The 27346-nt window shown below is 46.9% G+C and overlaps 2 protein-coding genes across 7 annotated transcripts in view; both read left to right on the top strand.

The window, feature by feature from the left end:
• Positions 1-47: 47 nt before the first annotated feature.
• Positions 48-16175, top strand: Tmem183a (transmembrane protein 183A). 3 transcript variants are annotated; one of them, XM_006982467.4, is made up of 8 exons: positions 48-369; positions 514-603; positions 1569-1736; positions 4618-4777; positions 5548-5728; positions 8075-8155; positions 11563-11718; positions 14090-16175. In XM_006982467.4, the coding sequence occupies exons 1-8, from the start codon at positions 261-263 to the stop codon at positions 14273-14275; spliced, it is 1131 nt and encodes a 376-aa protein (XP_006982529.1). In that variant the 5' UTR covers positions 48-260; the 3' UTR covers positions 14276-16175. The 3 variants fall into 3 exon arrangements, with proteins under 3 accessions (XP_006982529.1, XP_042114110.1, XP_006982530.1); XM_006982468.4 differs by having other exon boundaries at positions 107-369; positions 4621-4777; XM_042258176.2 differs by lacking the exon at positions 11563-11718.
• Positions 16176-17565: 1390 nt separating this feature from the next.
• Ppfia4 (PPFI scaffold protein A4) overlaps positions 17566-27346 on the top strand; it is a 47938-nt gene continuing 38157 nt past the window's right edge. For 2 of the 4 annotated variants that reach the window (XR_013043270.1, XM_076547442.1), the window contains exon 1: positions 17582-17709. The gene's annotated coding sequence lies outside the window, so the exon portion shown is untranslated. Of the gene's footprint in view, positions 17710-27346 lie in introns of all 4 variants that reach the window. The other 2 variants (XR_001578829.3, XM_076547441.1) reach the window with 2 other exon arrangements.

Here is a 27346-nt window from a genome sequence, read left to right as displayed (position 1 = left end):
CCCCCAAAAAAGACTATGTCGAACACGCCCCGTTCTGCACCGGCTACCTTTAGGGAACCCAGCCTCGGCTACAGCTGGGGCGCCGGCTGATGACGTAACCGGGGCCTGGAGGCGATTGGCTCCCCGAGAGGGGCATCGGCTGCCAACGGGACGCAGAGCCCTCGCTTATCATCGCGATAGCCCGGACCTGGGTGCGGGATGGCCGCGGAGCCGGGTGGAAGTGCTCCGCGGCTCCGGGAGCCGGCTCTCGGGGCCGAGACATGGCCCGGGGCCCCGGCCAGCTAAGTGGGCCTCATCTAGACACTGTCGTCATGCCCAAGAGAGGGAAGCGGCTCAAGTTCCGGGCCCACGACGCCTGCTCGGGCCGAGGTGGGCAAGGGGCGGGGCCGGGTGGCGGGCAGCGGAGGGGGGCTGGGCAGCGGCGTCTGGCGGGGAAAGACTCCACCGGGAGCGGCCGGCCGGGGAGACTTTGCCCGGAGTCTGAGGAGGCCCTGGCGCTGTGCTCTGTTTCAGTGACCGTGGCGGATTATGCCAACTCGGATCCGGCGGTTGTGAGGTCTGGACGGGTCAAGAAAGCCGTGGCCAACGCCGTTCAGCAGGAAGGTAGGTTTTCGTGGATCTCTTTATGCCCAAGCCCTTAAGAGAGCATTAGGTGGTGTGTTTTCCTAGAATTTTGCCCCGATGTTTTTCTTGCAGCCCTTTGGGCATCTGGCCATGAGCGTGTTTGCTCCTCTCACACTTTGCTTTCTCATGTTGGGGGTGGGATGGGTGTGTGTAGCCCTGATGGGCAGATTCTGGAACTGAGATATTTTGTTTCCTCTTTGAATTTAAAAAACAACTTTGTGACCAGATGGGGTAGGCATTCCTTTAACCTCAACGTTGGGGATGCGGAGACAGGTGAATCTCTGTGAGTTCAAAGCTAGCCTGGTTTACACAGCAGTCTACATAGTAAGATCCTGTCTCAAAAGAACAGTCAGCCCACAAAACCACAACAGAATTCCACGAAACTCTGTGTACACATTACTTTCCACGGTCACGTCTTGATACCAGTCCCTCTGTTTTTGTAGTTTATGTATCTTTTACCGTGCACTTGACATCCATTACTTTGGCATATTATTTTCTTTTTGCCACCTTCGTCTTGCTTTCAAGATTTTTGCAGTTGGATCTCTTAGATCTATATTTTATGTCGCATGTCTCCAGTGCAGGGGAATGCTTTAATTGGATCCTGTTTCTCTGAAGCCATTGCTCTTCAGAGTTGAGGTGCATGAGACTAGACGACCTTTTGCTTTTATTGTCTGCAGGGTTCACAGTGTGTGAATTGTGCACCCTTCCCCGAAGTTGGCACTTTGAAGGAGTCAGTTTCTGCTACTTTAGATTGCCAACAATTTGCCAATTGTTTTCCATTTTTTTTAATGGTTATTAAAATGCTACAATTTTGTTTCAGCCTTTGTTATAGGTCCTCAGCATTCTTCAACATTGCCTCTTTCCTCCATGGTTGCTGATACATTGCCTAAGTATTTTTTGAATGGGACCAGGTGCATTTAATTTTTTTCTTTGTTTTCTCCTAGTAAAATCTCTGTGTGGCTTGGAAGCCTCCCAGGTTCCCGCAGAGGAGGCTCTTTCGGGGGTAGGTGAGCCGTGTGACGTCATGGACAGCAGTGACGAGATGGACGCTCAGGAGGAAAGCACTCAGGAAAGATCAGTCTCCAGAAAAAAGAAAAGCAAGAGACACAAAGGTATGGGGCTTGCTTTCCTGAGGACCCGAGCTCTGTCTATGGTGATTGATGCTGTTCTTTCCAATTAAGGGGAGCTCTGAGAGGTGATAATACTACTACTGTACCAGTTATTGTCAGTGATACCCCTCTTTCCCAGGACCCCAAAATTACCTTTATTATACTTTGCTCTTTCTTAATTCTGCTAGGGATGTTTATATATGTGTGTGTATTTATACACACATGTATATACATATATACGTGTATTTTCTTACATCTATATATACACATATATTTCCTTATGTCTGTGTATGTACATGTGTGTACATTTTTGAAATTTTCTAACTTATGCTTTAAAATCTTTAAAGGTTTTTTAAGATACTGAATATGAATTTGTCATTATGTATGTGTGTGTGTGTGCGTCACTTGTATTTTAAAGTATATAACCGAGCAATTTTACTACTTCCTCAGCTGTTCTCCTGTCTTTGAGCTAACTATAGAACATTTCCATCACTGCAAAAAGAATTCCCAAACCGTTAGCATCACTGCTTTGTCCCCACCTGATCTAATGTCATTCTCTGCAGATGGACCTGTTGTAGACATTCCATACAAATGGAACGATAACATGCTCTTTTCGGTCTGATTTCTTTCACATGGCTTAATGTATTTAAGGTTCATCCATATAGAGTATGTACCGACAATTGTTTGTTTGTTTTTTGAGACAGGGTTTCTCTGTGTAGCTCTGGCTGTTTTGGAACTCCCTCTGTAGACCAGGCTGGCCTTGAACTCACAGAGATCTGCTGTCCTCTTTACCTCTTGAGTGCTGGGATTAAAGGCACGTGCCACCACTGCCTGGCCTAACAGTTCATTTTTATTGCCTTGTGTTTGGCTATTTTGCATTGTGAAGCAACTTTAGGGATAAGTTTTGTGTGGGTAAATGGTCTCATTACTAATGGGTAGTAAGTAGGCATGCAGTTTTTGGACAGTGGTACTCTGTGTTTGAGTTTTAAGGAGTCATCAAAATGGCCATATCATTTGATACTTTTAGCAATACCATATGAACATTGTAATATCTCTACATCCTTGCCAACATTTATTATTATTTTACTCATGAAATTATAATGGGTATGAAGTAGTATCTTTAAAAAATACTATTTTTTATTATGTGTGTGTATGAATATTTGTTGTGTTTGCCAGAGACCAGAAGAGAGAGTTAGATTCCCTGTAGCTGAATTTATAGGTGGTTATGAGTGGCTTGATGGGCACTGAGAACCAAACTGGAAGAGTAGGAAGTGTTTTTAACTGCTGAGCTCTCTCTCCAGCCCCTTCATTTAAAAAAAAAAAATGTGTGTGTGTGTGTGTGTGTCTATCTATGTGTCTGTGTATGTATGTTAAATAATTGTGTCTGTATGGGAACCCATGAAGGCCAGAAAGGGTGTCATGTTCTTGGAGCTGGGATTTCAGGCATTTGTCAGTTTCTTGATGTGGTGCTAAAATCATACTGGTTCCCTGAAAGAGCAGTGTCCTGGTTGTGCTTTTTTGTTTTGTTTTGTGTTTGTTTGTTTCTGTCAGCTTGACACAAGGTAGAGTTACTTGGCAAGAGAGAAGCCCTGTTGAGGAAGTGTCCCTACCAGATTGCCACGTGGGCAAGCCTGTGGTGTGTTTTCTTGATGGATGATCAGTTTGGGAAGGCCTGGCCCACCCACCATGAGTGGTGCTACCCTGTCAGATGGTCCTGGCTGATGAAATGGCTCCGCTGGAAAAGGTCCTTGTCCCATGCTGACTGAGTTCAGTCCTTGGGATCGCATCAGGAAGGAGAGAAGTGGCACCCACAAGTTGTCTCTGACCTCAACACACATGCGCGCGCGTGCGCGCGCGCGCACATACACATTCTGTGGCATAAATAATTCAAATGTAATAAAACAAAAGGCAGGCTGAGCGAGCCCTGAAGAGCACATCAGTGAACAGCACTTCTTCATGGCTTCTCTCTCACTTTCTGCCCTGACTCCCTTCCGTGTCGAACTGTGGCCTGAGACTTGTAAGAGGAAATAAACCCTTCCTCTTGATGTTGCTTTTGGTCATGGTGTTCATTTACCACAGCAGTGGAAACCCGAGGATGAGCAGTAAGTGCTCTTCATTTCTGAGCTCTCTCTTCAGCCCGTGTCTGTTTATCTACAGTGTGCTTAGTGGTTTCTTCACCCGGCGGTGGTGGTGGCGCACGCCTTCAATCCCAGCACTCGGGAGGCAGAGGCAGGCGGATCTCTGTGAGTTCAAGGCCAGCCCAGTTTCAGGACAGTCGAGGCTACACAAAGAAACCCTGTCTCAAAAACAAAAACAAAAAACAAAAAGCAAATAATAGTTTCTTCATTTCTGTTGAGGAATTATTGGAGTTGATTGTTAAAATATATGCAGAGGAACTTTAAAAACAGCACTTGGCACCCATTCATGAGGGCATGCGTCCCGATTCCCAGCACTCATGTCAAAAGACAAGTGTGGCAGTGTGGGTGTGTGGCCAGCAGTACTGAGGCAGAGAGAGGATTCCTGGGGCTTGCTGGCCAGCCTCTCTACCTGGTTGGTGAGCTCCAGGTTCAGGGAGAGACCTTGTCTCAAAAAATAAGGTAGAAATGTAATGGAAGGACATGCTCTGGCCTCCACACACATGTGTCCATATACACATGTGTCCACACACAAAAATGTATACATACATGCACATCCACACAACAAAGGCCTTAAGAACATTAATAGAAGATTTTAGCAGCTAGGATTATCAGAAGCCATCAGCCTGAGGGGCTTCCTTGAACCTTTTTAAAAGCCTTTTCTTAAATGTACAAGCTGTGAGAGAACTGAAGGGAATATCTTTGGGTGTATATGTAGAACACAGAACAGTGTTCTTCTTCTGTTTCAGAAGACCTGGACGGGGCCGGAGGAGAAGAGTATCCTATGGACGTTTGGCTGTTGCTGGCCTCCTATATCCGTCCTGAGGACATTGTGAACTTTTCCCTCATCTGTAAGAACGCGTGGACTGTCACTTGCACCGCTGCCTTTTGGACCAGGTTGTACCGAAGGTGCGACCACAGCTGCCACCGTGTTTTCTCTGTAATGAGTGCATTGCTGTTTGTGATTGGAGCTGTGCCCAAGACGATGGGCCCTTCTCACTTCCTTTACTCTATGCCTGGCCATGACCCTAGCTTTGGACTTCTTGATACTTCTCTGAATCTTACGTTACTGATTGTCAAAGGTGATTGTCTTCCCAGTGGCTGCCGCCTTACCCCAGCTAGTATCTGGTTTGTTTTGTTTTGTTTTGTTTTTTTTTGCAAGCAGTATTGCTTCAGGTCCCAGAAAGAACTTTCATTTTCCCCTCAGAGGTATCTTATTACATGGTCAGTAGAAGTACTAGATTTTAATGTGGAGCACAGAGCTGTAGTGGACTTTATACTGTAGAGCTGTGGTGAGGATGGGTACCAAGTTGGCAGGGAATAGAGAATTTGCTGAGGTGTCTGACAGGGAACCCAGTGGCTCTTCTCCAGGACAGCTTCTCTTTGAGCAACTAAAGTACGTTACACTATCATCAGTTAGGAGGCTTGTAATTTTGTAGACCCTGAAATAATCCACATTTAAACCAAAAAAGGTGGAGAACTACAAGGTTACAAGATGAAGAAGGAAAAGCCATCTATAATTTAAGGAGGTGGTGATGGTATTTGTGAGAACTAGGCAAGCTAGTACCCAGCAGCGGAAGAGTGGACCGAAGTTCACATGAAACCAGGAGTCCTGGGGGACTGAGTAAGAGCAGGAGAGACAGGTTACATATTGGTAGGAGTCATGTGTCATGTTTCAGGCACTACACGCTGGATGCTTCTTTGCCTTTGCGGCTGCGACCAGAGTCCATGGAGAAGCTGCGCTGTCTCCGGGCATGTGTGATCCGATCTCTGTACCATATGTATGAACCATTTGCTGCTCGAATCTCCAAGAATCCAGCCATTCCAGAAAGCACTCCCAGCACACTAAAGAATTCCAAAGTAAGTGAAAATTGCTGTCGGGGTTTGGCTAATGGACTCTTGTCTGGTGGGCCTCTTCCAATGGCTTGTATGTAGCTTCTTGATGGGGAGGGCTGTTGGCCCCAACCCATTGGGGGGCTAATATAAACTTGCAGGATTCAGAAGTTTCATTTCTCCCAACACATTTCTGCTGTTCTGGGCTGGTTTATGCTATCCTTTCTTTAAAGCTTTCTTTTGCTTTTAGTGTATTTCTTAGTCTCTAACTTCTTTTTATGCACTGTACTTTTGACCAGTGTAGATGGAATGGTTTTGATAGTTTGGCCTAGGAGGGGTAGGTGTATTTGAATGGTGGGTGTATATACAGTTTTCACAAAAGTGCTTAGTCATGACTCAATGAGCATGAGCAACTCAACCGATTTCCTGTTTCTAAAGTAACCTTGGCATCTGAGATTTCACTTCACTCTTGACTTCCTTTAAGGATTCTGGTATAGTCGTCTTTACTTGGTAAGCCCCATGCCAGGCTCTTGCCAGGCTCTGTGGTGATTTGTCTCAGAGACTATAAGGTACTCCAATTCATGGATCTTAGGATTCCCAAATCTTCCTATGTTTTAGTCTGCTTTTATCTTACAATTCTCTGCATAGTTTACATTCCTACACTGTATTCATGTTTCTGGTATCCTGAATAATAAGTAGGTCTATTGGTCCTTGGCCCATTTCTCCTCGCTGGTGAACACCTTTACCAAGGTAGATGAATGTAGTCTTGGTTATTTAGGCAAGTTGATGTCTTAGCCTTTGTCTTACTCAACTGATACTGTGTAATTTGCTTATCTTTTGAATTTGTAGGTAATTATTACAACTCTACCCACTCCAGTCCGTTCTGTAGCACTTCCTGTTCTCTTGTACTTTATGCTCATAGACGTTATATGATTCTTCTCTCCTAGTTGAGCTCTAAGGTTATATTAATTCCAGGAAGTAAAAGGGACTATTGATTTCAAGGTAACCAAGATCCCCTCTGCAACACTTACCAATGGAGGTCATCCGGACCTAAGTCTGTTTCATAGAATGCTAGCTGATGGATTTAGGGCAGGAGTAGTGTGCTGCATGAGTAGACTTTCACCCTGAAGCTGCTTCTGCCTGTAATGTGAGTGGACAGTATCCCATCTCACGTTTGCAGTGTCTTCCTCCCCAGGAGCATTTACTACTATCCATCCGATTAACTACCAGGAGAGTGGTAATCGTGACAGAGTTAACCATGCCAGGTATGGAATAGGGCAGCATTGACTGGGCAAACTCCTCATGCTTGACACATCTTAGCGGCTCCAGTGCACAATGCAAGGGCTACTGCTCAAGTTCGAAACTACCCATATCTTTATATTCCTATTACTGTGTCTTTTTAAAAAGTAGATTATGAAGCCAAAGTGGATTGAAAAAATAAGCTCTTACTCCAGGCAGTGAGCACAGGCTATCTGGCAGCCTCTTTTTGTCTTGGTAGAGATCCTCTGAAGAGGATATGGGTCCTGTAGTGGCAGATGCCTGGTGCATGGCCTCACCACTTACATGCCTGTAACGGCATGGCACTCAGTTGCCAGCATGCCTAAAGGAAGTTGTCCCATTTCCCGGACGCCAGCTTTTTGTATTTGATCCCTCTCTCTCTTTTCAGTAGCATAGCTTGTGTGGGACACTGGAGCCGTTGTGATGGCAGCCGAAGTGTTTTCCCCTAAAAGCCAAGCCCATTATTTTTGGTGGAGCAGCAGGACGTACAGGGCATGTCTGGAGGCAGGACAGCTGGCACGGCGGACGACCCACCCCCTGTGCCCTGGGAGGTACTTCACTTCTTGTGCTTAACCCTAGCTGTAGCCTGACTTCCTTCATTGAGGGGCTTGCTTTAGACTGAATTCAGCTTAGCTCATTGGTTTCCATAACAGCTGTCTGTTTCCAGAAGGTCCTGAGTGGCTTGTTCCTGTTATAGGGCCAGCCCTCCTTGCCTGCTTTGTGGCCTTGTTAACCATCTTGCCTGGTGGCTACTTGCTGCCTTTATATTTTAATGAAGAGCAGTGGCTGCTGAATCAGAGAAATGCCCTGCACTGTCGAGACATACTTCTGTCTTTAAAGAGGAGAATATAGGGTTGGTCTTAGCAAGCCTCCGAGGTTGACTTGTATTGGTCCCTCTCCTCCTTTGGTAGCACTGTGACCGTCTTCATGGGGCACTGGTGTCAAGTTGGCCTGTGCACCCAAGCCGGTCCTCCGCATCACAGCTGTACTTGGCTTTAGCGCTGTCAGAGATAGTTTTGCTTACTAATTTTTTTTTTGTTACTTAATAATGTGTTTTAATGTCATTCCCATAGTTTATTTTTTCTTTTTTTACAGTGCTTACTTTTCTGGTGCAGAAAGATTGTTGGGAACAGACAAGAACCAATGTGGGAGTTCAACTTCAAGTTCAAAAAACAGGCATGTGTTCTTCTTTTTGTCTCTATATTTTTATAGATTTAATTTTTTTTTTAAGATTGTTTATTAGGGCTGGGTGGCTCAGGGTAAGAGAGTTTTGCATTTATAGAGGACTTAAGTTCTAGGGCATCTGATACCCTCTTCTGGCCTTTTAGGGCACTATACTCATATGTTCAAACCACTATCCACACCCACTTAAAATTAAGAGTTTTTTATTTTTATGAGGTTTTTTTGTTTGTTTGTTTTTTGTTTTGTTTTGTTTGAGACACAGTCTATGTATCTACATATCCCTGGCTGTCTTGACACTTGGCCATGTAGACCAGACTGGCCTCAGACTAGAGGGATCTGCCTGCTTCCCTTGCTCAAGTGCTCAGATTACAGGCGTGCACCATGTCTGGCTTGTCTTGTGGGTGTTTTGCCTGCATGGATCCATTGCACTGTGTATTCCTGGTACTTGTGTTGGCCAGAAGAAGGGGTCACATTCCCTGGAATTGGAGTTATGGGCAGTTGTTAGTCTCCTTGTGGGTACTGGGAACCAAACCTGAGTCCCTTTCAAGAATAGTAAGGGCTCTTAGCTGCTGAGACATCGCTGCATCCCTTCAGATACCTTATTTAATGAGTTTCACCATGTCTTAATCCTTTTGTGCTGCCATAACAAAGTACCAGAGATTGGGTTAGTTATAAAGAATAGAAATTAATTTCCTCATAGTTCTGGAGGCCAGGAAATCCAGGATTAAGGTACTTGCATGTTCTGTGATGAGGCTCTGGTCCTTCTGTTTTCAAGATGGTGCCTCATTGTACCTTGTGTGTTCTCACATAGCTGTGGTGGAAGGCTAAAAGGGCCTGAATCCATTTTAAAGCCCTCCTACCTTTTTTTTTTTCTTTCTTTCTTTTTTTTTTTTTTTTTGAGACAGGATTTCTCTGTGTAGCCTTGGCTGTCCTAGAACTCACTCTGTAGACCAGACTGGCCTCGAACTCTCAGAGATCCACCTGCCTCTGCCTCCCAAGTACTGGGATTTTTAATAAGAGCCTTTGTCTCATTCATGAGAGAGGAGTCCTTATGACATCATTACCTTCTAAAGGCTCCATTTCTTATATGACAGTAGATTAAATTTCAAAATAAATTTGAGGGAACTCTTATTTTCAGTTACTTGAAACAGGGTTTGTTTGTGTAACCCTGGCTGTCCTAGAACTCTCTTTATAGTCAAGGCTGGCTTCTAACTCACAGAGATCCACCTGCCTCTTCTTGAGTTCTGGGATTAAAGTGTTGGCCACCATGCCTGGTGGGAACTATTTTATATTGGAGGAAAAAAAAGAATAACAACTTTGGGTTGTTACCCAAGATAAACCTTGACAGATTCACAGATCAGAGAACAGAGCTATAAAAGATGTATGTGTGTGTGTGTGTGTGTGTGTAAATGTAGCTCAGTAGATAAAACACTTGTCACAAGCGTGAGGATCTGACTTTGGCTCCCCAAAACTCACATAAAAACTGATGTGGTGGTTTGCTTCCATAAGCTCAGTGCTGGGCAGGTGGAAATGGGCAGAATGCTGGAGCTCACTGGCTTCCACGTGCACTTGCACACACATCTATCCTCACACATCCCACCCCTACTTTTATCCACTTTTTGTGGGCAGCTAAGGAATATTACATACGCATAGTATCTTAGTCAGTGTTCTATTGCTATGAAGAGACACCATGACATTGGCAATTCTTATAAAAGAAAGCATTTGATTGGGGCTTGCTTACAGCTTCAGAGGTTTAATCTATTATCATCATGATGGGAAGCATGGTAGCATGCAGACAGACATCATGCTGGAGAAGTACAGAGAGTTCTACATCTGGATCTCAGGCAGAAGGAAGAGAGAGACACTAAGCCTGGCTTTGGCTTTTGAAACCTCAAAGCCCACCCCCAGTACCTTAGTTAGGGTTTTTATTGCTGTGAAGAGGCACCATGACCATGGCAACTCATAAAGAAAATATGTAATAGGGGTGGCTCACTTACAGTTTCCGAAGTTCAGTCCGTTATCATCTTGATGGGGAGCATCGTGACATACAGGCAGATTCGGTGCTAGAGCTAAGAGTGGTACATCTTGCAGGCAACAGGAAGTCAACTGACACACTGGGCAGTATTCTGAGCCTAGGAAACTTCAAAGCCCACCCCCACAGTGACACACTTCCTCCAACAAGGCCACACCTCCTAATACTGCCACTCCCTATGAGATTACGGGGCCAGTTACATCCAAACTACCATACCCAGTGACACACTTCCTCCAACAAGGCCATACCCACTTCAATAAAGCCACACCTCCTAACCCCTCCCAAGTAGTGAGTGCTACTCCCTGATGACCAAGCCTCCTGAGTACTGGGATTAAAGGCATGCGTAATTATAATTTAAAAAACAAAACAAAAGGAGAGGAAGGGAGGAAGATAAATCATGGCAAAATATTCAGTGGTTGAGTGTGTATATAAGAGCTTTTTATGTGTGTAAATATTTAAAAGTTAGGAAAAGGGGGAGCATTTTAGTTATGTACTGAAATTATTTACATACCCTTTTGGTCAAACATTTAAGATAGTTGGGCTAGTGAGATGGTTCAGCAAGTTTCTCTGGGTAGCCTTGGCTGTCCTGGAAGTCACTCTGTAGACCAGGCTGGCCTTGAACTCGGAGATCTGCCTGCCTCTGTCTCCGAGTGAAGGTGTGTGCCAGCGCAGCCCGACTACTTGTCCTTCTCTTGATGACAGGCACGGCAGCACTTTCACTGCTGGGCCGTCTTGCTAGCCCCACAGAGTTTTTACTAAAGTTGGGCATCGTACTTCCCTCTTCATTTATTTCTAAAAGCATGGTTCTTGTGAAGAAATCTGACTCCATGTCTTTGTAAGGAACTCGCAGTCTGTGATGTCAGCTAGACCCCTCTGCACTAAGGGGAGCCCTAGCAGTGGAGGAATGGGACAGGAGACTCGAGTTACTGCAGGGAGTGGGATGCTGAGAGCTCCTTTAGTCCTGAGACTGCTGAATCCTGTCCCAGGCTTCCTGGAATCTGGAGGTCGATTCTGCATCTGCCCCTTTTCTGCAGCAGATACTCTTGAAGCCTGACAAATCCCATGGAATTTGCAGTTCTTCAAACATTGGAGAATGGCTGCTAGAGCCACTTACTGCCTGGTGATGGAAATATTATCTAACTGAAATGCAAACCCATGGCTGCATTTACTAACGTAAACATGCTCTTTCCCCTTTCTTAACAGGTAGATTGTCTTTGATCTCTGCATAGAAACCAGTATGAGTACAAAGAGGAGATGACAGAAACTTTTACCTTACTAACTTTAGTTTACCTATTGGACTTTCCCCCACAGCATTCAAGAGCACACATCTTTCCTCTGACCCTCTAGATTAATACTTAGTCCTCCTCAGTCCCCTAGATTAAAGAGCAAGTGTACAGAACGGTTGCAACCACCCATTCAATATGAGGATGTTCACACCAACCCTGACCAGGACTGCTGCCTGCTGCAGGTCACCACCCTCAATTTCATCTTTATTCCTATTGTCATGGGGATGATATTTACCTTGGTAAGTGGGGATTCAGCTCCTCTATAGATTCGCATTGTATTTGGAGTTTGAAAAAGGATTTGTAGATTTAACTATTCAGAAGAAATCTCTGAAGAATAATAAAGCCCCAAATTAAAACCAGAATAATACATGGTCGTACCCCTTCTCCCCCATCAACTGGCTGCACACAACCAAAGCCAAAATAAAACCCACAAAAGAAAAAAGACAAAACACTTCCCAGATAAAAACAAAACAAAGTCTGAAATCAGATTTGCATATTAGAAAGACAGACAGATATGGGGAGAAGGTAATTATATCTGAGGATGTTTTGCCTGTCTCCTCTGTAAGCAAAGGAAGGCTTTCGCATCTTCCTGTATGTGCAGTGATGGTGTCCTGAGGGGAACACTGGGAAACACACACATGAGCACTGTCAGGACCTGGGGCGTTCATGTGCTGCCATAATGGAGTATTAAACTGGAGGAGAACCAGCTCTGTCCTTGTGTAATGCTCTGATTCTTCAGAACGTGGCCAGTAGTTAAAGGAGTAAATAATATATGTGCCTGTAGCTTATACTTTGCATGTTTTAAAAATACTTATTTGGTTAGGCATCCAGAAAGTTCATGTTCTTTGCCATTTGTCCTCTGTGTGCCTTAGGCTTGTGTTCAGAGATGTGTGGAGTTCCTCTCTATAATGAAAAAACTTAATTTTTTAATGATAGATAATGTGTGTATCATGAAGAATTTAAATAATGGATAAATTTATTGAGAAAGTAGAGTTGACTCAGCCTGCCACTCTCCTGTAACTACAGTTAACCTTCTGGAGATTGTTTCTTTTTTTTTTTGTAATTTTTTTATTCATTTTACATTTACCAACCACAGATCCCCCTCTCATGCCTTCTTCCACTCCCCCCCACCCCCTTCTCCAACAAGGTAAATTCTCCCATGGGGGGACAGCTAAGCCTGATACATTCAGTTGAGGCAGGTCCAAGCCCCTCCCCGCTGCATCAAGGATGAGCAAGATGTCCCACCGTAGGTAATGGGATCCAGAAAGCCAGCTCATGCACCAGGGATAGATCCTGATCACATTGCTGGGGCCCCTCAAACAGACCCAGTTGTACAACTGTCTCCCACGTGCAGAGGGTCTAGTCTGGTCCCAGGCAGGTTCCACAGCTGTCAGTCTAAAGTTTGTGAGTTCCTTTGAGCTTGGTTCAGTTATCTCTGTAGACTTCCCCATCATGATCTTCACGCCGCCCCCCCCCCCCACCCCCGCTCATATAATCCCTCTTCCATCTCTTGGCTGTGGATCTCTGCATCTGTTTCCATCAGTTACTGGATGAAGGCTCTATGATGACAGTTAGGGTATTCACCAATCTGATTACCAGGGTAGGCCAGTTCAGACACCCTCATCACTATTGCTAGTAGTCTAGTCTGAGGTTGTCCTTAAGGATTCCTGGGAATTTCCCTAGCTCCAGGTTTCTCCCTTATTCTCCCTTACCGCATGATGTCTCCCTCTATCAAGATCTCTTCTTCATTGTTCTCCCACTCCATCCCTCCCCCAACTCGACCATCCTGTTCTCTCATGTTGTCATCCCCCATCCCCTCCCCTCTTTTGCCCCCCCCCCCCCTTATCCCCAGTTTACTCATGGAGATCTCCTGCTTCTCCTTCCCAAGGTGATCTGTACATTCCTCTTAGGGTCCTCCTTGTTTTCTAGCTTCTCTGGAGCTGTGGGTTGTAGTCTGAATATCCTTTGCTTTACATTTAGTATCTGGGTTTCTCAAGTGTGTCTGTTTATATGTTCAAGTAATTACCCTCTTGTAGTTAATTTTCTGTAGTTGAAATTGTGTCATAATACTATTTTTATCATAGGCACCTCTCCCTCCTTTCATGTTAAGCCAAATTAATGATCTTGCTGTTATTCATATTCCATATATGTCATACTAATTCTGTATAAGCCTACATATAAATATTTGGAGTTTTTTTTTTTTTTTGGTTTATTTTACAAAAAAATGGGGTCAGGCTTAGGTTTCATGTATTAAGTTTCGTGCTTGACTTGTTCATCAGTATCTTATCAGAATTCTATCTTTATCCTATATGTATAACACAATTAAATGGCTTTTGTGATAGAGTGTGTGCACTGATCTTAAGTTATTTGTCTGTAAGGCCCTTTAACATGTTAGATACATAAAGCATAAAAACCCTTATAAAAATCACCCTGAACCTTTTATGTCTTTACAAATGTATTGGTATCATAACTTAAGAGATGAACCTTGAGACTGAACTAAGGTGTATTATGTGTAGAGCAGTCAAGGAGAGCACAAAGAAACCAAGGTTAAATTAAATACTACACACATTTAAACTTAACTTAAACGCTGAATGTGCCTTTCTCTTGTAGTTTACTATTAATGTGAGTACAGACATGCGGCATCACCGAGTGAGATTGGTGTTCCAAGACTCTCCTGTCCGTGGTGGTCAGAATCTGCGCAGTGAACAGGGTGTGCAAGTCGTCCTGGACCCAGTCCACAGTGTCCGGCTCTTTGACTGGTGGCATCCGCAGTATCCGTTCTCCCTGAGAGCATAGTTGCTGCTTCCCATCCCTTGGGACAGCTTCCAGTCCAGTCCCTTAGTAATCAGATGCTGTTTGGAGGGGCAGCTGGATTGTATATCTGATCAGTGATGCACATGCTGTTTGGGTTCCTGGGGCTCCTGTTACAGGAGGTGGGAAGGTTGAATCAAGAGGAAAGCCAGCTATGATTTATATACATTTTAATGTAAACTTTGCATATTTGAAAGGAGAAACCTGGCCTCGTTTTCTGTGTTAAACCCCAATTGGTGCTGTTGAGTTGGTTTATTCTTTCATCTCAACAAAAATGGTTGATCTTGTGCTAGGGAGAAATTAAACTCTGACTATTCAAGCAAGGAAGTTTTCCCTGTGGATCAGAGGAACCCAGAGGTTTAAAATGGTTGCTCCATTGTTGCTGCTCCTCAAATTCAAGTGAATATTTTTTTCTTTTCCCTTTACCCTTCTCCAGAAATAAAGCAGGTGACAGGGTTGTCAGAATCTTACGAGATTGACTTGTGCATCTTTTAAAAAAAATGCTTTTCGGATATTTATTACATGAATATTGATTGTTTTGCTGATTTTGTATTTTGGGTTTTTGTTTTATTGCATGAGACTGATAGTGATGGTAATGATTATGTGCCCCTGGTACTGTTCTAAGAACTTTATACATTGTGTCTCTGATCCTTGTGTCTTCCCATTCTATGGTTGAGAAGCTGAATCATTGACTTACCCAAGGCCAGAACTGCTGGTACATGCAGAGCTAGGATTCTGACCCGTGTCTTTTTTGCTGTACCACAACTTCAAAGGCAGTCATTTTTCTTGTGGTACATAGTGGTAAAAAGGAGTAAAAGAATGAGTTAGTTTGAATCTTTCAGATAGATATGCATTAACTGAAAGGTAAAACAAAAGAGTGTAGGAAGAATTGTGATGTTTGTTAGAAAGCCTTTATTATGCTAACGGTCATTTTCAAAAAATGCATTGCATGTTGAAAACAGCCTTAAACTGGAAGCAATTTAGTGGCTTTTCTCTGCCCTGTCCTGTGCTTTGCAACCTTTGTTTTTCTTTTTTAAAATCATCCTGTGTACTTTGATGAGCCTGTCTTCTGTCATACAGAAACGTTGACACCCTCCTTTGGTCAAAGTTCTGACTGTCACTGGCATGCTCTGAGAAAAGGATCATGGGTGGGCTTTTTGTTTATTCTTTTGCTAAGAAGCAACCTTTGTTGTCTCCTCTCCCCCTGGATGTGGCAAGAGGTAGGCAGTAAGACAGTATTCTTATACTCAGGTCTTGAGTCCAGCCCCTAGCACCACAGTCCAGCCTCCCTGCCCCACAAAAAGGAGTCTTCTTGAGACAGGTCTTGCTGTGTAGCTAGCCCAGGCTGGCCTTGAACTTAATCCTCTTTCTTTAGCCACCTGGAGTGTTGGGATTATAAGTGTGAGTCACCAGACACGACAAAGACAATATTCTTTAAACTGAAAAATATTGTGAGGTAGATACTTTTGTGAGCTAAACTGCTAAGTTAGTATGTTGGTTTTTTATCACTCTCATTACCCCATGCTATTTAAAGAAGATTCTTGAGAAGCGTCTGTTAGTACTGCTGCTGACTGCTAGCCTTGCCCCACACTCAGAGGAATACTAACGTTGAACAGAAAGTGAGACTGGGTCAGTTAGAAAAAAAACAGCAAAACCGACAACCAGAATTTGGGTCCTAAATTAACAAAAGCAAGAAACCCAAGGACAGTGAGCCCTCCACAGATCTCTGCAATCAAAAGTTGTCTCTTTGAAGCGGAAGAAAAGAAGCACAGTTTGGAGTTCCCTGAACAACGATGCCCCGGAGCCGGGGGACGTTGTCCTTGAGGGTGTGTGTCTCCCATTTAGATTACTTAAGGGGTGAAATAAATGTGGCTTAATAATTGTTTTCTGGCTCAACTTCTGAGTTTTTGTGCCAAACTCCTTGGTATGATGATAGATACTATATTCTGCCTTTGAAGTTACTGCCTCTGCTGTGTTCTTAACACATTGCCAACACTTGGTAAAATGATTCTTCATGGTTACCATGGCTTCAGTCTTCCTCAGCATTGGCTTTTTCTGGCATTATTCATGCTTTGTTAATGAAGGGATCTGGAGAGTCTCAAGGATTGCCTTTTGGTAAGCACTAGACCATCTGGAGAACAACTGGAACTTTGTAGACTCTAGGTTTAAAAACTAGTACTTTTCACTTCTTGAAATGTATATGTATATTTATACACACACATATACATATACATACATATATATGGTATATACGTTCTTGTTCAGAAGGTCAAAAAAATAATACAAATTTAGCTTCTCCCAAGCCCCATCGGAATTAATTTCCTTGCCTTTCTCTAAAGATGCAAAGAATATGTTGACTATATTGGGAGAAAATGAATGAAAGGCTGTGTTAATTGAGCTCAGCTAATGGCCTCTACAGGATGCTGCTGTTACAGGATGATATGCATAGAACTGTAACTGCACATTGCAGGAAAAGAACAGTTCTTCGATGCTGAGCGGTGGTGGCTCACACCTTTAATCCCGGCACTCGGGAGGCAGAGACACAGACAGGTGGATCTCAGTTCGGGCCAGCCTGGTGTACGGAACGAGTTCCAGGACAGCCGGGGCTACACAGAAACCCTGTCTCGAAAAACCAAAAAAGAAAAAACCCAAAAACCTCACCAGTTTTTCACACTTACAGCACTGTTTATGGGGTATTTGTAAAGGATTTGTGTAGGCACTGTAATGAAACTTAACAGGCCAGATGGGAAAGATACAGTAATAGCCACGGGGGCAGGGAAAGGGAGCAATTCAGGAAAATAGGTTTAGCTAAAATTTGTCAGAATTTTGGCATATGAGCATGTTTTCATAGGATGTATGTATCATAGACAAACACTTCATTTTATAGTAACAGTGTTAGGACAGTCACATGCCTAAAAGCAAGTCACACTTGACTGAAGCACATGCTATAAGAAGAGTATGAGGGTTTCCAGTTTCTCCTTTTAAAGTGTGTGGGAGAGAACAGGTGTGAAAGATGACAGACGACTGGCCACTTAGGAGCCAGGTTAGACTTGAAGCGGGTAGGATGCACTCTGCCTTCCCAGTCCTAAGGCCTAAACACCTACCAGATTCAATGCTGGCCCTGCCCTCTCAGACCCAACCAAGATGGCGCACAGCATCAAAGCAGCGCCCTTGTCACGTGTGAACCGGGTCTAGGGAGCGCCCGGGTGTGGGGGGCGTGGCCTCGGGAGAGGCGGCCAGGCCCCGCCCTTGGGGGGTGGGGCCGGGGTATCCGCGGAGGAAGGGGGCGGGTCCTAGAGGCCGGGTCCTGGGCGGCGGAGGCTGCAGCTACCTTTGCGCGCTTGCCTCTAGGACGCCTGGCGCTGCCGAGGTCGGGGGCGGCGCCCTGCTGCCGCTGGGCCTTCGGCGATTCCACGCAGGTGAGCGCCCACAGCCCACTCCGCGGGAAAGGATTCCCCTCTCCCCAGCTCCAGCTCCCCTGCACAGTTTGAGGAGGAGTCTCTGTTAGTGCGCCTTGGGAAACAGCCTCTTCTGGTCTGGATGTGTCTCTGCGGGGCGCGGGTTTCGTCGCCCCTCGCCTTTGCTGTGCCCTGTGCCCTTGGGGATGAGGATGGGGGACGATGCCCGTTTTGCAGGGAGGGTGTAGAGTTCGCCCTCCGCTCCATCGGCTTCCTGGGAGGGGGCAGCCGTGTGGACTGCGCCCCCACATCCTCTCCAGGAGTCAGAGCAAAAGCGCCTCTGGGCTTGGGGGCCAACTCTGCTCCTTTGGGCGAGCGCTTGTGAGAGGCTGAGGTCTTGGTTCTTCCCGGGGGTCTTCATCCTTCCCGCGTGCCTCTTTACGCCCTTGGGTACTATCGTCAGCTCTGCATTCCTGGAACTGTCAGGGTGTCAGGCCATACCAGAGATGCCCCCCATCTCCGCAGTGCTGGGGCGGTGGGGTGGAAGGAATGGCCAGCCCGAGGAGGCCTGGGTGGGGGTGGGGATGAGGGTGGGCGCAACAGGAAAAGACGTTCGTAATAGAGATTCCTGAACTGGTGTGGGGTGGGGGTGCGGGGCCGGTTCGTGAACACAGTAGGGGTATTTCCCGGCACGGATGTTGAGGGTTTTATGGTGGGTATAGAAGGGAGGTCGGGCTGGAGGACTTGGAAATGTGTTGTAGGTGGTTTCTCTGAGAAGGAGGAGCGATCTAGGACTAAGTGCCACTAGGTGCTGATGTCACCTTTGAAGAGAGATGTGCTGGAGAGGAGGAGAGTTGAGGCAGCTCTTCAGTACTTGTTCGTGGACAGCAAGTGGTTAAGGGGGCTGTGCTTAGCCTGACGATTCCCTCCTGGTGTGAGCTTGAGGAGGCTCCTCGAGGAGCCAGGTTTCAGGGACTCCCTGCAGTCCTTTCCAGAGTTGTTGGGATTGACATTTGGTACTTTGTTCAATATTGAGGAAACATTTATTGGGCACCTACTACGTGCCAGGCACCATGCTAGCTACTTGGTCATCTAAAAGCAGTTTAGGGCCATGGAGCAGATAAACGGTACCTGAAGTAGGCACGAGTATTAGGCACCACCCTCCTATATATGATTTAGTTACATTGCTAGCGGACTGGCCAAAAAAAAAAAAAAAAAGACCCCAACGGGATTTCAACCCACAGAATCCCCATCACGGTTAACTGGCCATACAGTCTTTAGTAAAAATGACAGCTTGAATGATTTTCATTGGCTCTTTTCTTAGATTTTGTGCTAAGATCTGAGGAGGCGTCCCAAGATGAATGATGTCTCCAAGTAATGAGATGAGGGGTAGCACATTGGCTGTCAGGGCTGCGGCGGCCTTGGACGCTGTGTAGTGGGAGACCCCCATCTCCGGAAAATGAGTGGGTATGGGAGGCTGCTGTGGGGGAGTTGTCATCTGGAGGTGTTTGGGCCTGTGCTGCTGAGCATGTCATGGTGTCAGTACGTGAGCTCTGCCCCAGCAGCTGGCTAGTAAAGGAGGGGTGGAGGGGGCAGAGCAGGGACAGGGCAGGCTCCCGGGTCCCCTCGGAGTCGATGGTTGAGATCTTAGCCTTGGGAAGAGTTATGAGGTTTGCCGTGGGACCTTTCTGAGCCTCTGAGGATAGTAAGGCTAGAGCGGGGGGGGGGGGGGGGGGGGGGAGATGGGTAGTTGGGCTGGGGTGGTGATGAGGTGAGGGGAAGGGTCAGGAGGGCCAGGGAGCTGGGTGCCAAAGGGGCTTGAAAGTATAGGGAAGTTAGCCGAGGCCTTGTTATGCCAGAAATACTCCCCCCCTGGGCCTCAAAGAGCTGTATTGTACAAAGTTGGCAGAGGATTGGCTCTATGAACAAGGTGTGCTGTGCTGACTGAGCAGTGTAGAGAGGTTGTGTGTGTGTGTGTACACATGCATGGCGTGCATGTGTGTGTTGGTGCAAATGTGTGTGCTGGAAATGAGGAGTAAGAAAGACTGAGAGAGAAAAATCTGCCCCAGAGTCTGGGTCCTACATAAGGAACTGGAAGAAATGGAGGAGCGGGAGTGGGGTCAGAGGGAGAGAGAAGTGTGTATTGCAACCACAGAAGTCACCATCTGTCCCCCACCCCCACCCCCCGGCCTGCTAGCTCACTGACCTATAATTAGCTCTGGAGGGCATACGATGCTGGCTCACAGGAGTGTGGCACTTGGGGTGACCAACAGGCAGAAGGACACTCTGAGCGAGGGGCTGTGGTCCTACGCTGAGGACCCAGGACCACGACCCGTCTGAATTCTGCAGTCTGAGACGGGCTTTGTATTGCTGGCCCGTGGGAAGGGGCCTTAGGGAGCTGGGAATGTCAGTGAGGTACAGGTGGCGGAGGAGACAGCGGTGGCGGGCGAGGGGCCCTAAGGGAGGGTTATGTGAGGCTTGAGGCCGGCAGGCACTAAGGACTTTCCTTCTGTCCACCCCTGGCTGCTGCCTCACCATACCAACGGGACTGCTGCCTGGGTTAGTGCTCTCCTTGCAGATGGGCTGAGGTCCTGTAGCATGGGGGCTTCCTTCACGCTTTTTCTGCTCTCCCAGGAGAAGTCAGTTCTAGCACAGGGTAGCTATGTGTCTTTCAGTTGGGGACTGAGAGGCCTTGGCTTGGGGTCACTTCCTCTGAGAGCTTCAGTTGCTCATATTCCAGGTGGTGCTTAGCACTGACCCCAGGCTAGACCAGAGGCTGGTCAAATGCTGCTCTGTACAGATATTCTTCCCAAAAGATATATCTTACAAGATTCCTCTATCTGTAACAGTGCTCTTTGAGTGAGTATTGAATTGAATTGAAGTCCTTGGTCTTCTGGTCCCCTGGGTTCTATGAAGCAGGACCTCCTTGCAATTAAGATATTTAACCTGCATCAGAGAAGTGCTGGACACAGTACCATATTGTTACATTCCATTGGGTGAATTGGCAGTAGATAGCATGGAAATCCTTAAATCTGTCATAAAGCAGAGTATTTAGGTTTAGGTTTATGACCTTGAATGATACAACAAATGTATAGATTTAGTGCATCTTTTATATACATGTTTTATTAATTATAGAACTATGTGACCTGTTATTGTATGGCACTCAAATACTTTCTAAAAGTTTTAAAATTTTTAATTTAATGTGTATGGGTGCTTTGCTTCTAAGTATTACTGTGCCAGGTGTGTCCCTGGTGCCTGTGGAAGCAGAAGGCATTGGATCCGCCAGAACCGGAGTTAGAGACAGTTGTTAGCCACATGTGGATGCTGGGACTCAAACCCTGGGTCCTCTGGAAGAGCAGCCAATGTTTTTAACCACTGAGCCATCTCTCCATCCTCCTGAAATGTATGTATGCATACATACATACATACGTATTTATTTATTTATTTGTTTGTTTGTCTATGTATTTATGACAAGGCCTCTCTACATAGCTCTGGCTGTCCTGGACCTCACTATTTAGACCAGGCTAGCCTCAGACTCACAGAGATCCACCTGATTCTGTCTCCTGAGTGCTGGTATATGCTGGTGTGTACCACTGTGCCCAGCTTTGAAATAACTTTTTAATTGTCAGATGAAGTAGTTAGTTTGTATTTAGAGGCTTTTGTCGCTGTCTTGCCCAGCCAATGAGTTGAAGCCTCATAAATTATGAGTGCATGTGTGCTCAGTAGCGCTTCATGTAGCACAGGCTGGCCTCAAACTTGCTGTATAGTTGAGGATGACCTTGAATTTATTTCTGCCCCCATACTCAAGTGCTAGAGTTGCAGATGTACAGTTCTGTGCATATCTGATGTGCCTCCATGGCCATGAAAAGACGGTTGTCTTTTCAGAGGGGAAAGAGGTTTTCATTCACTTTTAGAAAGACTTCCACAGAATAATGAAAGTCCCCTCATGTGATACCGAGGTCCTTATTCCTAAGATGTGAAGAGCACACAGGATGGGGGATGTGCGCTACAGGTAGGTGGGTGGTGGTGGTTGGGCCGAAGGTGATAGGTACAATGGGCCAGGGTGGTTGCTTCGGAAGAGCGAGCGCTTTCCCATGTTTGGCTAAGAGGAGTAGGCGGAGAGCGGACAGTTGGGAAGCCTGGCTGTCTGAGATTGGGGAGGGCTGCTCCGTGCTAATTGACGTTCTGAGAGGTGACCTGGGGTGAACCCAGCCTTCTCTCATGGACATAGAGACCTGTGCTGGGAGACCCTGCAGTGCATCCCTAATAGAGTGAGGTAATCGAAGGGAGGGTTGGGCCCATTCCTGTGACCTCAGCTCACACAAGACCACGGTAGTATGGCTAAATCTTTTGGCCCTACGAGGGGCAGAATACTGGGAACAAAGAGAGTTGTTTATTTTTTCATCCCCATCCCTCTCTCCTTTCTCTCTCAGATATTCTCACATAGGTTCACTTCGACTCTTTCATGACCAACGGTGCATTTTCATGATCACACACATACTCACGAGCTTTCATGGTCCCACTGTGCTTTTAGGAGTATATGAGATTTCTTGCCTCCTAGATGCATATGCCCGTCTTTACCACACACACTCATTCTCATGACCGTGCACATGCTCACACACCATCATGTATAGACATGAGCTTGACACGGAATTATAACCACACATGTCTATGATTCACTGTTTATGTTTATGAAATGTTTATACACTCACTGCCTTTCATGCACACACTCAGGCCCTGATTGTCATGACCATACTCTCTCTCTCTCTCTCTCCCCTCCTCCCCTCTTGAGACAGGATTTCTTTGTGGAACAGCCCTGACTGTCCTGGAACTCGCTCTGTAGAACAGGTTGGCCTCGAACTCACAGAGATCTTCCTGCCTCTGCCTCCTGGGTGCTGGGATTAAAGGTGTGCGCTACCATGCCTAGCTTCATGACCATACTCTTACCCCATTCTCATCCTCTTCCTATTTCTTCCATGGCTACACACACATACCAAACATTCTCAGGAGTACACGCTCACATATTTGACTTCATAAAGACACATGACCCCCTCATTCTCTGTTTCATAAACACTTGTACACATCACACACGCACACGCACACGCGCGCCCCTTTTACAGTGCTTGCATTTCTCAGTAGTTCTATATCCTGATGCTCCCCCTGACACCTGTCAGCACTCTGGCCAGGACTGCTTGCTGCAATGTGATAGCCCCTTAATCTTAAGACTGACTCACTAATGCAGCGACTTCTGAGCGTTTATTTTTTTCCCATGCCAGAGAACCCTGTTGAACATTTGTCTCACACAGATCCCTGGCTTTGAGAGATTTTTATTTTCCAAATATACCACACCCATTGCTTTGTTTCTTCTTTGGAAAACTATTTGAGAACACTTGTTTCAACGGATGACTCTGATTAGTAGGAGATGCCTAGGATAATTGTCCTCGTGATGAGACAGAGAAGCAGAGGGCTGTGTTCAGGGCTGCTGCCTTAAGTCTTGTCTTGGGTGATACACCATCTCTGTGAGATATCCGGGACGTGGAAAGTGGTTGACAGACCCCAGCATTAGCTTTGTGGCTGTCCCAGGTCTGTTCTGTTGCATTGATGTTCCAGATCTCTGGTTGAAGATTTTAGCAAAACAGGAAGATTATATTTTGTATCTTAATAGACAGTCCTTAAACCAGGAATGGTCAAATCAGGTTTTAGACTAACATCCCTTTGATACAAATGGAACCTTGATCAAGTGTCCTGTAAAGGGACAGGTTTGTAATCAATGAGATTGAAGTAAGAAAAGGGGGCTCGTGGGCTGGTGAGATGGCACAGTGGTTAAAGGTGCCTTCCGTGAAGATCTGACAGCCCGAGATTGAGCCCCGGGCCCCACAGTGGGAGGAGAGACCTGACTCTTGAGAGTTTCCCTTGACCTCCACATGCACGCTATGGCATACACTCACCCGGCCCCACAGATGCGCACATACAACCAACAGAATGTAAACAGAGAAATAGAAGAGAGTTTAGAGCCCTCTGAGTTGGTCACACCGCGTCCACCATGCCTGCCCTCGGAAGCACTGTCAGAGTGTCCAGTTTACAACCTTTGCAGTTAGAGAGAGAGTCGAGATCCCTGGAAGTCAGTGTCCCAGAGGAGGAACTAAGCCGACAGGTGTTCCCCGGGGCAGAACTGGTTTCTACCAGTGCCCCGGTGTGGTTGTTGGCAGTACCTCCCCTCACTGTCAAGGAGGACGTAGACTGGACAGCACAGTGTGTGCTCGCAGGTGAATTGAACTGCCTTGGGAAGAAGTGGCCCTTAGCCGTCTTCTTAGGGAGTAACTAGGAAGTCGGACTTCAGAGATTCTGGCCTAGGGGAACCTGTTGGGTAAGCCAGTGCCTCCTCCTGTGCCCACCTGAAATGCCAGGTGTTAGGGAGGGCTGAGTGCTGAGGCTGGCAGCTGGTGCCAACTCGTACTTTGATCACGTTTGATACCCCTTCAGAACCCCTTCTTGGCCATTGTCTCCCATGAGCCTCTTGACAACCTGTGGGATCCCTGAAGTGTTGTGTATCATCATGTCCTTTCTTTGTCAGACTTAGAAACCAGAAAGGCAGAGGCCAGAATTCCCTGCTGCTCTTGTAGGAGGTGCAGAGGACTGGACACGTCTGAAGAGTTTGTATCAGGCTACCAGCAACTCCCAAGTAAATCTTGTCCGAGGCTTTAATTCTCTGGGAATGGCTTCCTGACATCAGATTGGTTTTCAGGTGGCCTCATCCTTGAGGGCTCCAGGAGCCTTTGGTGTTGAGAGTTAACACAGAGTTTGTGTGTTAACTAGGAAATGGTGTCCACACTTCTAGGATGGTGACCTGTAATTCTCTGACAGCTGTCTGAAGTGGGGACTGCTAGCTATCACTTCCATCTCAGAGAGGGAGACTGAAGCTTGGAGAGAGTAAGTATCTTCCCGGGGTCACATGAACAGCCTGCTCCAGAGTCTGCCCCAGGGTGCTGGTGGAAGACCGTAACTTTCAGAGGGCCAGGTAATTGACCGTAATTCTGGGCCAGGATTTCCTCCTTGGAGTTCCTTGAAGTCTATCAGGAATGAACTTCTAGAAATCCCTCCAGTTATCCCACATGTGTGCTCAGTTTCTTTCCCATGAAGGCTTGTTGTTAGAGCTTCCGAAACTGCCTAGGGTTCTTATGTAGGGTCTACAGAGCTAGATGATGTAAAGGAAGGCCAGTGCCAGAAGGAGGTAGAAGTATAGGCCTTCAGCCGGGCGGTGGTGGCGCACGCCTTTAATCCCAGCACTCAGGAGGCAGAGGCAGGCGGATCTCTCTGTGAGTTCGAGGTTAGTCTGGTCTACAGAGTGAGTTCCAGGACAGGCTCCAAAGCTACACAGAGAAACCCTGTCCCGAAAAACAAGCAAACAAACAAACACCCAAAAGTATAGGTCTCTAAGGGGCAGCCCTCCCCTTTGGGAGTGGATCAGACAAGGCTCCATGGATGAAGTGTGGGATGAGCTTGGACAATCCAAGTTCATTAGAAGAGGCAGGCCAGGTAATTAATGTCTTGGGGGTGATGGAGAGAGGAGGAAGAGAAGCTCTGGCTGAGAAAGAAGGACAGGTGAGCAGTCTGAGGGCATGAGCAGATGGTTGTTGGTGCCACTGGGGTTAAGGGATTCCAGGACTCGGGGGCGGGGGAGGGGTGTGTGTGTGATTAGAGTGTGCAAGTGAGCTGGTGGTGGGTGACACAAGGAAAGACTTGTAATTCTGTGTGGAGTCAGCTGAGGCAGGAGGAAGTGATTTGAGTGTGTGGGTGGCGCTCTGGAGACAGGTCACACTAGTAGGGAAATGACCACCTTTGTGAGCATGATGGCACAGACCCTCCCCAGGCTTGAGGACAATACCAGAGGAAGGGCCTGAGCTAGTTCCCCACAGGCCACCCGTCACCCTGAGGGGTGTGAGACAGGGCATTCTCAGGGATGACAAGATGCCTGAAAGACCTGCCCCCCTTTGGGGTTAGCTACACCTCTAATCCTGATTTTCCCTTTTGTCTGGGGGGGCTTACTTGTGTGACCCCAGTCCCAGTTATCATATCTGAGACATGGGTAGAGGGATTGTGTCTTCCTTGTAAGGAACTGTGAGGATGAAAGGAACACCATTCTAGCATGTGATAAATGCCTACGCATCATCGTGGCAGCCATCGTCGTCATTTTTCTGGGTCACCACTTCCATGTCCTTAGACTCGTCCCCCCCGCTTCATCTAGGGTGTGTAAGACCCTCCTCTTGTCCTGCTGGCTTTGAAGAAGCTCCTGCCCTGATGCTCGTTCTTCCGCCAGCTCATGGTCTACTCAGGCATGAGCATAGTTCCGATCAGCTTTGCTGTTAAGCTAGGCGAGTGGTGGGGCCCGCCATCTGGTAGGGCAGTAGGGAGCCAGGCCTGTGTGAATCCAGAGCCAGCCAGAGCATCAGACTGGAGTCCGTCCCTCCTGTTTGTTAGGGGAAAGTGGGGGGGGGGGGGAGGTGACTTTGGGGAAGCCAAAGATGCCTCAGAGATCGCCTTTTATGTTTCCCAAGCCAGAGGCCTACTTTCCAGGCCCCCCCTCCCTCCTCAGCCCACATTCACACCCACTCACTCTTGAGCCTTCCTCTGCTGTTCACAGCCTGCCCCACACCCTTCCTGGCAAAGCCCCTTGCAAATGCTGGCTTTGGGGACTGGCACTTTCTCTTCTGAATCAAGACCTGTGAGTTTGGGAGTTGCAGCTTCTGCTAGGCTGAGATGATAATTGCACTATTTAAAGCTGGCTGCGGAGCCGGAGAAGCCAGGGGTCCCCCATGTGGCTAGTCTAAAGTTTCTTCTGCCTACCCACAGCGGAACGATTGGGGTGGGCAGGAGGTCCTTCGTGGTCCTCCAGGGCTTCCTGCCTGGCACCTGTCTCTGGGCTCATCTCCAGCCAGCTCTAGGTGCCATTTCACCAGAGGAAGTGGAGATACCACCTGGCGCCTGGTGTGCAGGGAGGCTGGGAAAAGGCTCTTGGTTCCCAAGTCGGCTTGTCAGTTGTCAATGTGGCCAAGAGGATTTGGGGAGGCTGGGTTGCACCAAATAGCCAGCACCTTACACTGTTCACCCTGGTCTCACCTGGGAACTCGAGCATTTTTTTTGTTTTTTTGTTTTTGGTTTTTCGAGACAGCGTTCCTCTGTGTAGTTTTGGTGCCTTTCCTGGATCTCGCTCTGTAGACCAGGCTGGCCTCGAACTCACAAAGATCTGCCTGCCTCTGCCTCCCAAGTGCTGTACCACCACTGCCCGGAGGAGCATCATTCTTAGAAGAAACTTTCCAGATGAGATGGGGTGCCATCATGTGACATGGCTGTGAACAGAAGGAGCTTCGCAACCCCCCCCAGGCTTTCCTGCCCAATGTGAAGGCAGTTCCTTCTCTGACATGGTAGGGTGCTTTCTCCCCAAAGCCAGGCAAAGCCAGGGCTGCAGGCTCCTTCTTACAGCCCAGGCCTCAGGAGTGGTACCACGGCCAAATTCATGCAGCTGGACTCATCCTGGTTTCCTAAGCTCTAGACTTGTTTGTGCTATAGTGCAGGATCCCTGGGAACCTGGCCCTGAAGCCATCTGCGGGGTGCCGAGCATTTCTGAGAATATTCTCCTTCTCCCCACATTTCTTTCCCA

This window comes from Peromyscus maniculatus, chromosome 11 (assembly GCF_049852395.1).
Source record: "Peromyscus maniculatus bairdii isolate BWxNUB_F1_BW_parent chromosome 11, HU_Pman_BW_mat_3.1, whole genome shotgun sequence".
Taxonomy (NCBI): domain Eukaryota; kingdom Metazoa; phylum Chordata; class Mammalia; order Rodentia; family Cricetidae; genus Peromyscus; species Peromyscus maniculatus.
Note: the sequence above shows the minus strand (reverse complement) of the source record. Positions and strands in the feature narration are given on the sequence as shown.

Bases quoted from the DNA above. Each gene is read 5' to 3' on its own strand.
- Tmem183a (XM_006982467.4), top strand. From the start codon at position 261: ATGGCCCGGGGCCCCGGCCAGCTAAGTGGGCCTCATCTAGACACTGTC. The intron at 604-1,568 runs GTAGGTTTTCGT...GTTTTCTCCTAG, and splicing joins CAACGCCGTTCAGCAGGAAG to TAAAATCTCTGTGTGGCTTG. The intron at 1,737-4,617 runs GTATGGGGCTTG...CTTCTGTTTCAG, and splicing joins GAAAAGCAAGAGACACAAAG to AAGACCTGGACGGGGCCGGA.